General features: G+C 40.9%; 1 protein-coding gene across 1 annotated transcript in view; it reads left to right on the forward strand.

Annotated features, from left to right (window-relative positions):
* The window catches only part of wdr11 (WD repeat domain 11), a 173,494-nt gene extending 157,477 nt beyond the window's left edge, over positions 1 to 16,017 (forward strand). Inside the window, 6 exon segments of the mRNA XM_079843546.1 lie at positions 420 to 515; positions 3,860 to 4,025; positions 6,584 to 6,681; positions 10,110 to 10,255; positions 10,903 to 10,982; positions 14,630 to 16,017. Of these exon segments, the coding sequence (XP_079699672.1) occupies positions 420 to 515; positions 3,860 to 4,025; positions 6,584 to 6,681; positions 10,110 to 10,255; positions 10,903 to 10,982; positions 14,630 to 14,832 (789 nt within the window). The 3' untranslated portion in view covers positions 14,833 to 16,017.
* The last annotated feature ends 374 nt before the right edge of the window (positions 16,018 to 16,391 follow it).

Below are 16,391 nucleotides of genomic sequence, written 5' to 3' on the forward strand. Positions count from 1 at the left end.
TTCTTTTGTACCAAATCATAATTACAATCACCTGTTGACATCACCTGTTTCAAATCACATCATTATTTAACCTTTTTACCTCATTAATAGCCCTAAATTGCTCCTGTCCCAACTTTTTTTGAAATGTGTTGCAGGTCTGAATGACAGGAAAGGATGCATATTTACAAATGACATGAAGTTGACCAGACAAAACATGAAATAGTTTGTGTTCATACTGTCTGCAATGAAATACAAGTCAAAGTAAATTTAGAAATCACTTCTCTTTTTTTTTTATTTGCGTTTTCCATACTGTCCCAACTTTTTCTGATTTGGGGTTGTACTTTCCCCAGTAATGAGAATTTCTAACAGAATTTGTATTTCTCCCAGAACATTCATCTACAGAACACAAAATGACTTCACATTTTCTTTCTCTCATTTAGAGGTTTCAGCTGGAGCGAGTTCATCTACAAGAAGTGAAAAGGTCCAGCTATGAACACACAAAAAAGTGTGCTGACCAGCTGCTGCTGCTGGGACAGGTAAGAAACCACACACTTCTGATGGAGTTTACATTACATTAGTATTAACAAAAAACTGTCACTGTAGGGTCAATTTTAATATACATTATATATTAGGGATGCCACAATTCTCAATATAATATTGAACCATTCGGTACGGCATTCACGGTTCAATACACGCTTGTGAACTGCATTATTTTCTACATATTCTATCATTTGCCTCCATCCCAATATACTGAACAACGCGACATACATTCACATCACACGTTAGTGGTAGAGTTATACTAACGGAACACTATAGTTATTCACAATCACCAAAGTTCATTATTTGCAAGCGTTTTAAAGCCTTGCTGGTTAAACATTTCCTTCATGTGCTTATGCACATGCACTTTTCCGAGCGCACGCACTAAACGCCTGTCAAACACGTGATTACTGGACTAAGTAGTCGTCTTACTGCGCTAATACTGTCAAATACACACAAGGTTAACATAAACACAGTCGGTTATGTCTAAAGTGAAAGTAAAATCAGTTCACCCAGTAAAAGGGACAGTTCACCTCTAAAATTATGTCATTATTTACTCACTCTAATGTTGTTCCAAACCTGTATTCATTTCTTCTGTTGAACACAGACAGTTGATGGTAGCCATTGACATCCATATTATTATTTCCTACAATGGCAGAGCTGCCAACTCTCACGCATTGGCCGTGAGACACACGCATTTGATTGGTTTCACATGCCCCCCCGCCCCCCCCCCAAATATTTTTATGAAAGTGACCATTATGGGGTAATCAAGTATTCTCATATGCTTTTGTTTTTATTTAAATTTTTAGTTTAGTGAATTTAAAAACAAAATTATTAATTTAGTTTTTGGCCACCGTATAAACCCACTTTTTGCACAATGTATTGCATAGCCTACATTACATTCACTGTATTTCAACATCATCATTGCTTTTAGGACATCAGTGGGCAGGATGTGAAATAAAATGATTATTAAAATAAGTACAGATTCAACTATTCAACCAAAGAAGTATTGGGTTTACAAAACCGAATGATTCTGACTGTTTTTGCCATTGAAATGACTGGGGAAAAAGTGTCCCAATAACCCTGAATTCCCCCCATTCTCTTTGAAATCATAATTACATTGCATTATGTTGCTTGAAACCCCAAATATTATAACATTCTTCATTAACAGTTGTTCAGTTATTTGTAACAATGCCATTGTAAAAATGCTTTTTGATAGTAACTTAGCTATTTTTTCAAAAGGGTAGCTTGAATGTAACTTAACTAGTTTAACTTACAAGTAGCTTGTTAGTTAAAGTAGTTCTATTTATACAAAATATATATAGAGAGAGAGAATGTTTTCTGTGGTGAACCACTGAAGTGTGTGTGTGTGTGTCTGTCTGTGTGTGTGTGTGTGTGTGTGTGTGTGTGTGTGTGTGTGTGTGTGTGTGTGTGTGTGTGTGTGTGTGTGTGTGTGTGTGTGTGTGTGTGTGTGTGTGTGTGTGTGTGTGTGTGTGTGTGTGTGTGTGTGTGTGTGTGTGTGTGTGTGTGTGTGTGTGTGTGTGTGTGTGTGTGTGTGTGTGTGTGTGTGTGTGTGTGTGTGTGTGTGTGTGTGTGTGTGAGAGTGTGAGAGTGTGTGTGTGTGTGTGTGTGTGTGTGTATATATATGCTGAATGAGGCAAAAAAAATTTGCTTTGTACGGCAACACAATTTTGGTTGGCCCCACCAAATCTCACTCCAAGATTTTTCGAAAAGTTGGCAGCTCTGCAATGGGGTCCAGCAACTGGTTGGTTTCCAACATTCTTTTAAATATATTTTATGTCCAACAGAAGAAATAACTTTATTTAGGTTTAAAACAACTTGAGCATGAGTAATAGATGACAGAATTTTCATTTATGAGTGAAATATCCCTTTAATGTTGATAAAACAACAAAAGACAAATGTATAATAAACAAACAGGATGCTGCTTTTTGCCGTCTCGGTTTCCTTTCCGTGAAATTGTTTTTGGAGCGCGTCACAAAAATGCAAAATGTATTTTTTTTTTGTTAATCTGTTAATTATTTAAGTAAAATGTATTTTGCGTATTTCTTCCTTATATATATGTATATATGATTATGTTTTCCTCAGTTCATAGAAGCCCTGCAGTTGCATAATGTGCCGATGTGTTAATCCTCATTATGTTGGTTATGCTGCTCTTTGTGCATGTAAAACTAAACAGATTATGTTACTTTTTAATGGGTCACAGACACGTATTCATTGTAATTTAATATAATTCTAATTTAACATATTCTTGACGGCTAACGCTTCATTGTCGTTTAGGGAAATAAAACAAAATGAACACCCCTATTAAATGTGAGCATGTATTTACTCATCTCACTTGCACAAAACTCAGATTCAGTATTCCTCAAAATGAATAAAAACAGTGAAATGCAAACTCAGAATATTACACAAACCTGCAATAATTAAATATGCTTAATAATACAAATATGTATTTAATCTCACTTTATTAACCAATGTCTTTGCTGCTGACCTTCGATGATCCAATTCAACCATACTAATAAGCAAAAATGACTGAAATAAGAGTGTTGAACTTTCTTCATCTGCATTTTATTCTTCTGCAATCCAGCATGGCAGCACAGCTGATAGGTTTGTCCACATCTAATACTGAAGAACGTCTTTCTCTTTTTCTCTTTCTTTTTTCCTCTATCGGTGCTTCCAAAATTCAAAATTGCATATTGTCTGTTTGTATGTACTAACCTTGAATGAAAAGTATGTGCTTTATAGTATGAATTAAATTCGGACATACTTCATCTGCCATGTTGGGTACTTTTCGAATACTATGTATTCGGACACACTAATCTTTTGGTGTTCTGCAGATGGTGTTTTTCTCTCAGATAAATAAAAGCATGAAAATATGTCACCAAATATACAGTACTTTGGTGGCCGTTAATATGCCTGGGTGGCTTTAATGGTTCAGTAGTTGTTTTCCCATGATCAGCACACAAACTGACACACCTCACACATGACCCTGTTCTGCAATCTCAGGACCTGTTGGGTGGAAATCCATCATTCATTGCTGTCCTTTCAAGAGTCGTAAACAAGGGGACAATCTGGAGAACTGTAGTATAAGAGAAACTAATGGGAAAGAGTATTTACTTGAAAGATATGATTGATTACTAGTGATCTCAAAACTGATGGTGTACACAACATGATTGATTAAAGCCTTTGAGCATTAGAGTCTTATTACTTTGATCAAATATGGCCAACCGGAATATGACATCAATGTTCTATTAATTGATATTTACAAAATTTCAGATGACTGACAATAATCAGAATATACAATTGTATTCCGTTTCTTCATCAGACGGACCGCGCGGTGCAGTTGCTTTTGGAGACCAGTGCGGATAACTCCAGCTACTACTGTGACTCTCTCAAAGCCTGTCTGGTGACCACCATCACCTCATCCGGCCCGTCTCAGAGCACCATTAAACTGGTGGCCACAAACATGATCGCCAATGGCAAGCTAGCAGGTAGAGTATGTTTTCTGTGAGCTGTATGATTTTCTTTTGTTTCGTTTGTCCAAGCTACTCTTTTCCATACAGTGAAAACAGACTTTGATAAATTGCTGTAAACTCCAAACAGAACAAAAAAGTGTCATGAAAGTAGTTCGTACTACTTATTCCCTATATTTCATAGGATGCAAGCCATACGACAGCTTTATGAGAGGAGCAGAACAATATACATTGTTGTATTGTATTCTGGGATTGCCTTATTGACAAAAGATGCTGTAAATCAATGCTGCCTGAATTTAGTCAAAACACGTCATCATTAGAAAGCTGCAGAATTGTGCTGCTTGGGTGAATGTCACGAAAACATGCCCTGCCCTTATTTCAAATGAAAAACAGAAGAAATAAGATAAATAGTAGGCCTGTCGCGGTTGGTCGATACAATAGACTGCGTCGACGCTGTTAGTCAAAATTTTTAGTCGACTGGGTAAGTTGGGTACGATATGAAATTGTATTAGTACCGGTACTTTAAAAATGACAGCACTCTAATAAGATTGTAAGATGCTTAATTTGCATCGATGTGTGACAGCAGGAGTGAGGACGTGTGTGTGACAGCAGGAGTGAGGACGTGTGTGTGACAGCAGGAGTGAGGACGTGTGTGTGTGACAGCAGGAGTGAGGACGTGTGTGTGTGACAGCAGGAGTGAGGACGTGTGTGTGACAGCAGGAGTGAGGACGTGTGTGTGACAGCAGGAGTGAGGACGTGTGTGTGACAGCAGGAGTGAGTGAGGACGTGTGTGTGACAGCAGGAGTGAGTGAGGACGTGTGTGTGTGACAGCAGGAGTGAGGACGTGTGTGTGACAGCAGGAGTGAGGACGTGTGTGTGACAGCAGGAGTGAGTGAGGACGTGTGTGTGACAGCAGGAGTGAGTGAGGACGTGTGTGTGACAGCAGGAGTGAGTGAGGACGTGTGTGTGACAGCAGGAGTGAGGACGTGTGTGTGTGACAGCAGGAGTGAGTGAGGACGTGTGTGTGTGACAGCAGGAGTGAGTGAGGACGTGTGTGTGACAGCAGGAGTGAGTGAGGACGTGTGTGTGACAGCAGGAGTGAGGACGTGTGTGTGACAGCAGGAGTGAATGAGGACGTGTGTGTGACAGCAGGAGTGAGTGAGGACGTGTGTGTGTGACAGCAGGAGTGAGTGAGGACGTGTGTGTGTGACAGCAGGAGTGAGTGAGGACGTGTGTGTGACAGCAGGAGTGAGGAGGTGTGTGTGACAGCAGGAGTGAGTGAGGACGTGTGTGTGACAGCAGGAGTGAGGACGTGTGTGTGACAGCAGGAGTGAGTGAGGACGTGTGTGTGACAGCAGGAGTGAATGAGGACGTGTGTGTGACAGCAGGAGTGAGTGAGGACGTGTGTGTGTGACAGCAGGAGTGAGTGAGGACGTGTGTGTGACAGCAGGAGTGAGGACGTGTGTGTGACAGCAGGAGTGAGTGAGGACGTGTGTGTGACAGCAGGAGTGAATGAGGACGTGTGTGTGACAGCAGGAGTGAGTGAGGACGTGTGTGTGTGACAGCAGGAGTGAGTGAGGACGTGTGTGTGACAGCAGGAGTGAGTGAGGACGTGTGTGTGACAGCAGGAGTGAGGAGGTGTGTGTGACAGCAGGAGTGAGTGAGGACGTGTGTGTGACAGCAGGAGTGAGGACGTGTGTGTGACAGCAGGAGTGAGTGAGGACGTGTGTGTGACAGCAGGAGTGAGTGAGGACGTGTGTGTGACAGCAGGAGTGAGTGAGGACGTGTGTGTGTGACAGCAGGAGTGAGTGAGGACGTGTGTGTGACAGCAGGAGTGAGTGAGGACGTGTGTGTGACAGCAGGAGTGAGTGAGGACGTGTGTGTGTGACAGCAGGAGTGAGTGAGGACGTGTGTGTGACAGCAGGAGTGAGGAGGTGTGTGTGACAGCAGGAGTGAGTGAGGACGTGTGTGTGACAGCAGGAGTGAGGAGGTGTGTGTGACAGCAGGAGTGAATGAGGACCTTTTTACATTTTTACTCTTTTAGTTTTACATTTTGTCAAGGGCTTGTTTACATTTATACTTTTGTTTATAGTACACTACTGAAGGCCAATGTTGCAAGTAAAAATGTTTTTAAGTAAAATTGTTGAAAATTATTGTGATAAATTAGTCAATTGATTAATCGATAAATTAGTCGATAGATTAATCGATATATAAAATTTGTCGTTAGTGGCAGCCCTAATAAATAGCTATTTTTATTCATAAAGAAGAGAGAGAGCTATTTGTAGAAATACTTAACATATTAAATCGTTTTTTGCAAATGTGACCTGAAAATGTTCTTAGCAGGTTTTGTAAGGTTTACTCACTAACTGTTTCACTTTGGGATATAGTCTGCACGTAAAATGTAGAACAGACTGTTTGTTGCTGTGCAGCTATTCAGGGTTTGCATTAATAGCTGATGCAACCATCGTTGCCAGAGTATGAGCTTATTTACTCATAGACGTGACAAGAGCACATCAGCCCTATTCCACACAAATTCTTCTGACTGTGTTTTATTTTCTCACTTTCTTGACTCTTAGAGGGTGTGCAGTTGCTCTGCCTGATTGACAAAGCGGCGGATGCTTGTCGTTATCTGCAGACATATGGAGAGTGGAACCGTGCTGCCTGGCTGGCGAAGGTACCTCGAGCCGGCTGATACTTATAATGTTCATGATATATACACAATGACTTTACTAGTGATATAAAACTAAACAACACTGAATATTACATATATCTCCAATTTAAATGAGAAGAATTAAAATTAATTCCTTCAATTAATTTCCACAAATAAAATATTTTGAATCTACTTATACATATAGAGTTACGTCTGGGTTACTATTGTAACGGCCGTTCCCTGAAGCGTGTACGGGACAGAGCAGAGCAAGGGCGCTGGGTCTGCTTCCTCCAGAGGCAACGCTTGCAGGTTCACCACCTGATCCCTGAAAGGAGTGGTGGGAACCTTGGGCACATATTTGGGTTGGGGTCTCAGGAATACGTGAGAGTTGGCCGGTCCGAATTCCTCCCTGACCTTGCACAGTGTCTGTGCGAGTAGGCTCACTGGGGGAAACGCATATTTGCCCTAGGCCCTGAGGCCAGCTGTGTACCAATGCATCCATGCCGAGGGTCCCCTCGGTCAGGGAGTAAAACAACTGGCAATGGGACGTGTCCGGAGCAGCAAACTGGTCTCTGTTGAGGTCCTATACAGGACCCTGATGGTGCATGCCCGTTTCACATGGAACCCAAGCTGTTTGTGGAGGCATCTGTTGAGACAACAACATGCCCAGAACCTTGTTCTAGGAGAACTCCTGCCCATAGAAATGCAAGGTCTAAAAATGGGCTGAAGGTCTGGTGTGATTGTCACCCCGTGTGTACCATGTTGCAATGCCCATCCAAGCTTGGTCCCAAGCTTGCTGGGCGAAGTTCTCTACTGCTTTGCTGATGTGGCCAGCCTGGGAGGGGCAAGGTCCGTCGCTGTGCGCAGTTCCTGCATCAAGCCTGGGTCAGAACTACCCTTGTGCAGCTCTTTAAGGGTGCTTTCACATCTCTAGTTCGGTTCATTTGCTCCGAACCAAGGGCAAACAATTATACATTGTAGCATTTTTCAACTTTTTTGGTTCCTTTTCACACCACACTGATTGCTTTGGTCCGAACCAGTTGAAACAAACCAAAATGCAGTCACGTGACAACATCCACATCACTCTTTGGCCATGGCATATTTCCTAAACTGCTTTTCAATTGGTCAGAATTTACGTGCGGGAAAATTCCAACAGAAGAGGAAAATCCAGCAAACAACACGGAGACAAAATTATGGAGAGACGACGGTGCGGGCTTGTTTTTTCCCTGACCATAATTTAATACATTGTTTGTATACACCACAATATGCAAACAATACATTTCTATAATGAAGTGCGGATGCGGCTTGAAATAAACGTTCTAATGCTCTGCAAACGGCGAGTGTGCATCGCTCGTCACTTAATGCTCATCTTCCGAAAATTTCTATGAGGCTCCGCACCTCCTCACTACTCCAAGTTTGTCCGCGATCTGCCATGCTAAAGTGCAAACTGTCAACAAACACTTCCTCATCCCATAATGCACAGCGCAGCTGACTACGGCAGCTGGTTTAGTCCAAAAATGATCAGTACTTTTTGCAGTTGGGTCTGTTCGAGGTCGGATCACGTTCTCACCACAAACAAACCGCTCCAGAGTTGGTTTGAAAGCGAGGTCTCCACCTCTTCAAGGAGCTCTCTGTCCGCTAGTTTGGTCCGCTTTTGTTGCGGACCCGAGTGCGATTGCTGCTTTCACACCTGACCAAACGAACCGCACCAAAGGGGAAAACCAACTCTAGTACAATTCAACCGAACTAAATGAGGCAGGTGTGAAAGCACCCTAAGTGCCTTGGCCTGGTATACTTGCAGGAGGGCCATGGCGTATAGGGAGGAGATGGCATGTCCAGCGGGTCTGTAGGCCCGGACGAGATCTTGCAGGCCTTGGACGGGAGACGCGGATTACCCTGCCAAGTGGCAGCACTTTGAGGACACAATTGCATTGCAACCAGGCGTTCCACCGGGGGGGGATCTCCTTGGCTACCGAGAGCAGAGGAGGCACCATCTTGGTTTCGGGCGGAAAAAGGTGCTTTCCACGATCTGGTAACCTCTTCATGCACTTCTGGGAAGAAGGGCACTGGTAACGGACACTGTTGGTCAGCATGCAATGCCCCGAGATGCCAATCATCTAGCCTTGAGTGCTCGGGACACCGTGGAGGCCTCCTCTCGAGCCCGATGCTCTCAGCGGCCCGAGAAATCATAGCGGTCAACTCTGGACACGATCAACACTACTCTCTCCGAAGGGGGCGGCACAGCCGGGTCTTCGTCCCCTGAGGATGACTTTTGACATCTGATCATCCGCCGGACATCCCGAATAAAATGCTAGGTCTCCCATGAGAAGGACCAGCGACCTCACCCGGAAGCTCCACAGCTTGCGATGCACTAGAGGAGTGGGGAGCCCACAGAGATTGACTCGGCGGGTTAGCCCCCACTGTGATCCTCAGGACATCCTGGCTATTCATGAAGTAGCTCTCTGCTGGGCAGAGGAACCAGAACGGAGCATAGCAGAGGGGACTCCTCCTTTTTGGAGGTATTGGAGTCTTGACCACAGCATCGCGATGGTCATCTTCCCGCAGTGTGTACATGAGTTATCCACAAAGCCACCTCAGCGTGCTTTAAGCCCAGACACGTGAGGCAGCGATCGTGACTATCAGACGGAGCCTGGAAACGACCGCCCGTGTGAATGAATGACATCTTTAAAAAGAGGCAGTGTCACACCTGTGTTTTCTCTTTTAGAGGAAAAGAAGCAGCAGGAAATGTGTCTCCTTGAACAGTGACCCCCGCTGACATGCCGTCACACCAACACTTGTCAGACGAGCTTCTTCCTGTTGTACTCGTAGCACACTCTTGATGACTGTAGAGCAGAACAGCAACCACTGCTCGGCTCCAAAGCAAAAGCTTGACGTGTGATCGCTTCTTTAAATACCCGCTTCACGGGGCTGGGGACGTAGCGTTGAACGTGACAGACAGATAGGGAACACATTATATTGGGTCCCAAACTGGGGGAAGCGTTCGGAGTTATTAAAAAGGGGGGCAGATTTGTGAGTTTCCATTTCTCTAAAGTAACAGGTGCAGATTATTTTAATTGTTTTAATGAAATAACTTGTTTACTTGCTAGTAACTGCCTCAAACAAAGTTCTTAAATGGATTTGATGTCACAAACTAGGTATTTTTTTGCTTGCACATATCAAATCTACCTGCTTTTTTTATATAAACATAACTTTGAATATCATTCTATCTGACACTGGAAAATGATGTGGAAGCCAGCCAGTTAGAATGGGGCAGCCAGCCAATTAGATTGCAGTTTGTTGGGATCAATATGCATCAAACGATCTGTAATTGGTGAGGAATATTCATGCTTTGGAATCTCATATCTCTCTCTCTCTCTCTCTCTCTCTCTCTCTCTCTCTCTCTCTCTCTCTCTCTCTCTCTCTCTCTCTCTCTCTCTCTCTCTCTCTCTCAGGTGCGTCTGAACCCAGCAGAAGGTTCAGATGTGCTGAAGCGTTGGGCAGAGCATCTGTGCTCTCCTCTGGTTAATCAGAAGTCAAAGGCCATCCTGGTCCTGCTCTCATTAGGATGCTTTCAAAAAGTGGGCGAGATGCTCCACAGGTGGGCATTGCTTTTCCTTTTAGATTTTTTGTTTAGCCCAAGTTGCCCATTCATCCATGATAGTTTGTTAACTCCCACAGGAATAATAAATACATACAAACATTACCAAAAATTCTCATGTTGTTCCAAAACCGTATGGCAATTACTTTTTTTCTTGGAAAACAAAAGGAAATGTTTAGCAGAATGTCGGTATGACAGCGTTTACATCAAACACAGCCATACAGCACATGCCAAGCTGTGAATATGCAGAAATGTGAATGAGATTTATGAGCTACAGTTGAGAGGAAGATTGTCAGTGAATAGCAACATTTTGATCTGTTCATCACTCAAAGATATTGTCTTCAGAAGATTTGGAATATATTATGGTGCTGTTTTTGGATCAGCATGGTAATTCTTCAGAACTTTTCCTCTGTTTTTTCTTAAAGTCAAATGGGTTTGGAATGACATGAGGGTAAAAGATTGGGTGAACAGTTTATTTAAAATTGCATAATGAATTTATAAGTCAGAACTGGTGCCCTCACAATGATGCATTTTTTCCAAACACACAGAATATTGATTGACATCCTTTCCTAAACCCCATTACAGTTGAATGTGCATGATAAAGGAGCTCATATATATCTCTAATATATCTTTACTTTTCCTGACAGTATGAGATATTTCGACCGTGCTGCGCTCTTTCTCGAAGCCTGCTTGAAATACGGCGTGATGGAGAGAAATGACGACGTCAATATCCTTCAGATGCATCTTCCAGTTTTTCAAACAGAAAAATGCAGCAGGGTTCTATTAAATTTTAAACTAATGTTGCATGATTTATATCATGGTATATTTATTAGTATTTTATACACACTTTTTGTAAACTAAAATAATAAAGACCCCATGAAATAATTTGAGGTGATGTCTGTTAGCTTTGAGGCTATATGCTATTGTTCTCCTAAATTTGACTAGATTAACCTCTTCAACTCTGCCAGTCTTTCTTTTCGACCATCTCATCTAAAAGTAGATGACTCTTGAGGGGATAGTTCACACTAAAATGAACTTCTCTCAGTATTTACTAACCCTAGTGCTGTTCTGTAATGCAAGTGAATGGGTGCCCAAAACCACACAAAACAAACACAATGGTAATCAATGCGACAGCAGTTGATGAATCAGTTTCTTTTGGTATAAGAATAGGTATAAGATAAATACTAAAATATAACTGTAAACCATCACTTTCAGCCAACTGTTGTTAGAATATGCTACCTCAGCACATTGTGTAGCATGATGTGAGTGCATTGGTTTATAGTCAGGGCCTAAAACTAACTTTCTGGCTCACTTGCCAATGGCCGGAGACTTGAGAAAATGTACCAGCCATAAACATGTTTTACTGGCTGTGAAATGTTGAATTGTTTTTGCAAAAACAGGCAGTTATGACACCAAAATTTTAGATACCAAAAATTTCAAATTCTACCAAAATTCAGTGCCACAGCTAAAACTACTAGCCTAACTAATATAAATTTAAAACAGTATTAAAGACAAGTAACAGTAGTTTTCAGGTAGAGACATTGAACAAAGTAATCAAATGTAAAACACTGGATCGTCTTCACGGTATAAATTAAATATAGACTAATCCTTATTAAAGTTACAGAAGTTATTCAGCCAAGAGCAGTGAATGATTTTTTTCTTTGACTTGTGTTGCTCGATTAACATTAAAAACACGGACAGCAGCAGAAATATTAGGCTGCTGTCACTTTAAGACTAATGTACAGATCCAATACACTATGTTCTCACAACATTGCCTTGTTAGAATTCATAAAAATATTACCGGCCAAATGGCGATTGTTTCATATACTCGCCAACACCGATTTTTCCTCTCATTCTGCGCTTGGCAAGTGTTAATTTTAGACTCTGTTTATAGTTTTAAAAGTGAAAAATATTGCTGTTTTTCTTACACACACCTGTCATTTCACTTCAGTAGACATTAGCTGTGTTCTGATTGACAGGGTCCCTGTTCCCTGCTCTCTATTCCCTCAAGTTCACTTCACATGACAAAATGCATTAATTCAGAACACCTGCAACATCAAACCCAGACGAAACCTGAGTCACACTTATTAGAGAAGTTTGAGGCACGATCACTTCTGTAAATAAATACAGTATAAATGTCAATACTTTCATTTAATATACGTGTGCGTGTATATAATACATCCAAGTGCATTTAAGTACATTTTAGTATAATACTGTATATGTTATTATTAATGTCATATTTAAAACTGAGGGATTAATGCCTGTTGCAATGTTTACTGTCATTGCTGTAACCGTCACACACTTTACACCTGCAAACAACCACATACAAACTATACCTAATCTAAGTCTAATTAAACTCAATAAAAATAGTCTCAACTTTTTTCATTGTATTTTATTCAAACTTTGTAATGAGTAATGACTGCTGGGTAAATGTCCCCCTCCACTTCCTGAAGTGTTGTATTGATGTTCCCTTACTCCCTATGCTTTTCAAACGGAGCATGTTCCTTGCTTTCAGATTGGGAACTCTCTTGACATGGTGGAATGCCCTATGAAGTGCACTTCCCAGGGTACTTATGGTTGAATATAACGCAGCTTTTGATTCATCCACTGGGGTCGTATTGGTTACCGCTGTGTTCACTTTGTGGTTTTTGACTTGAAGTTTTTGATTACTATGCACTTGCGTTATATGGACTCAGAGAATTTTATAAAAATCAATGTTTGTGTTCTTCTGAAGAAAGAAAGTCATATACATCTGGGACAGCATGAGGGTGAGTAATGAGAGAATTTTCATTTTCAAGCGGAGTAAGTCTTGTACTCAGAAGTGTATATTTGACAATCAAATGCCCTGCGTTGCAGTGTGTTATACGTTCCTCTCTAGCTACCGGTTTCAAAACTAAATACTTCAATACAAGAGAGAAAATCGGTCAAATCATTCCCTGGGGTCTTTAAGAGCCACCTTTGAGTTGTGCAAGTGAATGTGTTTAATGTTTGAAATATTTCACAGGGTCCTATATATGCATGCCACTATTTTGGAAAATAGGCTCATTTTCCTACTCCCCTAGAGTTAGATTGAGTTTTATAATATTGCGCCGCTGCACTCATGGTACGGCTCAAAGCTCTTGATTATTACGCAGGAATGAGAGTATAGTTCCTGCCATATCGGTCTAGAAAATCACAACTTGTCATTTTCCGTCAGTCTTAGTACACGATGTAACTACAGAAGAGTCACTTTTTAAATAGCAAAAATATTGAAACTCTTTAGTCATTTTTATGAGAGAGATGCTAACGGTCTAATCAGATTCAATGATCTATGCTAAGCTATGCTAAAAGTGCTACCTCCAGACCCGGAGATCGGCTGAATGGATTCAAATACCGTAAAACTCAACTGTTAAACTCTAAGGGAGCTGGAAAATGAGCCAATTTTCACAAATAGTGGCGTGTTTTCCTTTAAGTGTCTTAGCCTCCACTTAAAGGGTTAGTTCACCCAAAAATGAAAATTCTGTCATTAATTACTTCCCCTCATGTCGTTCGACACCCGTCAGACCTCCGTTCATCTTCAGAACACAAATGAAGATATTTTAGTTGAAATCTGATGGCTCTGAAAGGCCTCCATTGGCACAATGCACGGTTCACTCTCAAGACCCTTAAAAGGTACTAAAGACGTCGTTACAAAGTCCATCTCACTACAGTGGTTCTACAATAACTTTATGAATCGGCGAGAATAGTTTTTGTGCGCCAAAAAACCCTAAATAACGACTTATATAGTGATGACGATTTCAAAACACGGCCTCATGAAGCTTCAAAGCGTAATGAATCAGTGAGTCGATTCAGCGGTTTGAATCGCCAAATTTCAGCAGTTTGGCGGTTTGACATGCGATCCGAATCATGATTCGACTCTCTGATTCATAACGCTTCGAAGCTTCATGATGCCATGTTTTGAAATCGTCATCACTATATAAGTCGTTATTTAGGGTTTTTTTGCGCACAAAAACTATTCTCGTCACTCCATAAAGTTATTTTAGAACCACTGTAGTGAGATGGACTTTGTAACGACGTCTTTAGTGCCTTTTAAGGGTCTTGAGAGTGTAACGTGCATTGAGCCAATGGAGGCCTTTCAGAGCCATCAGATTTCAACTAAAATATCTTCATTTGTGTTCTGAAGATGAACGGAGGTCTGACGGGTGTCGAACGACATGAGGGGAAGTAATTAATGACAGAATTTTCATTTTTGGGTGAACTAACCCTTTAAGTTTCCACATACTCTTAGGGGTCTGAAGCATGAAGAGATAACAGTAACTTGATCATTAAACTTTTTTTTCTTTTCACTTGTATTACTTTCTTATTCCCAGTCTTCCTTAACCACAGCATCTCCACATAAGCTCATAGGTTCGGCGTTTGTGGACTATGCTAAGCTGCTTCGCTCCATCGGGATGAAACAGGGCGCCGCGCTGTGGGCGTCTCGGGCTGGAGACAGAGGGAAGTCTCTGCTGGATGAGCTTTCCCAAACGGAGGGAATGGGGCCGGAGCCCAGCCCCAGCGAGGAGCAGGCGGACAAACCTCTCGTCAACATAGAATGAGGATATGTGATGAAAACAAGATGCATAATATCTCCAAATCTCGTCCTTATAACACCCATAAGCATGCAAGTAGGCTACTCAACACACACACACACACGTTTTCATGTAGTTTCAAAGGGTTTGTCTGTGACGCCCCTCTGCTGGTTGTGAGGTGTGTGGTATCCGAAAACATTCCCGTTATCCTGCTCTGCTGTAATGTATTCCAAACCGGTTCTTGCACTTATTTTATTGACCAAAAAATATATTTTCATAGTGATTTAAAACAAACCAAAAAAATAATAATGAATAAAAACACATTTTAAGAACCTTTAAAATGGATTATCATGTGTTTGACACTAAATATGATTTCAGATTAGAGAACCATTTAATATAGACGAGAACTAGATGAAACGTGTCCAGTTTCACTCCAAAATCCCAAGAAAAGCATTAAGAAATCATGGCTGTGATGTTTAATGAATTTGAGGTTTATTGTATTTCTACACTGTAATTATGAAAGATAATATTTAAAAATCAGTGCGGTAACCCTTACATCTGCATAAATCACCATGATGTACTCATACTATTTAAAATATACACATATAAAATATAATTTCCTATTCTTTTCTTCTGATTTTGTGAAGTGTAACCTATGTTCTTTAAAGGTTTCATCACTTGCATAAACGGTTATTTGATAGTTAAATGGTTCAGATTTAAATGAAAACCAACAAATTCCTAATTCATTCGGTTCCTTCAGTAATGTTGTAAATGCGTTTGATTGGTTGATTTAGGTTTGTTGGCTGTATTGGTGTAATAGAGGATGTGTGTGCCTCAGTTTGTGTTGGATTGCAGTTGTTTTCCTGTGATATACTGTACACAGTTTAAGTGTGACGTGTGTATGATGTTTCCATGTAGCTTCAGATCTCATGGCTGTGTTTAGATGTCGTCCTGTTGAAATGAGATGTGACTACAAACACTTCATATTTGTGACGTCACGTTTGTGTCTGTGATTTAAAATGGAAAGTCTTTTTAATGACTGATTCATTTGTTGGATTATGATTGTTGGAGTGCCCTGCCTGGTTTTGGTTGGCTATGATAGCGAGTAATAATTTGTCATGACTTGTGTTCCTATTTAAACATTTGTATGTTTCAGGTGTTTGAGCTTTCTGCATGTATATATGCAAAGTAATAAATATAGCCTGTACCTTACATTTTCATTTCCTCCATTACATATTTTCAAAACATGTTTTTTATATATATAAAGTAGCCTACGTTTCAGTTTTATTAATGGGCCATATTTCATATTGTCACTTTCCTAAAATAATTGCCCAAGTGATTTTTTTTCAGGTTTCTCAGTTAAAAACTAAAAACTGAACCAATAACTTCAGAGGAGATTGTCGTTCTTCTTGATGCAGCGGCCATTTTGTCTCATTGTCTTTTGACTTTGGCTAAATAAAACAGCCTAAGTCACACTATAGGCCATTAAACTACAGCAGGGTAGAAAAGCATGAGGATGTGGGCGATATGACTTATGCCAAAAAAATATCATTTATGTCAATTATTTTCGGAAGGTGACGATATTG

This window comes from Gobio gobio (assembly GCF_949357685.1).
Source record: "Gobio gobio genome assembly, chromosome: 18".
In the NCBI taxonomy this organism is placed as follows: Eukaryota; Metazoa; Chordata; class Actinopteri; order Cypriniformes; family Gobionidae; genus Gobio; species Gobio gobio.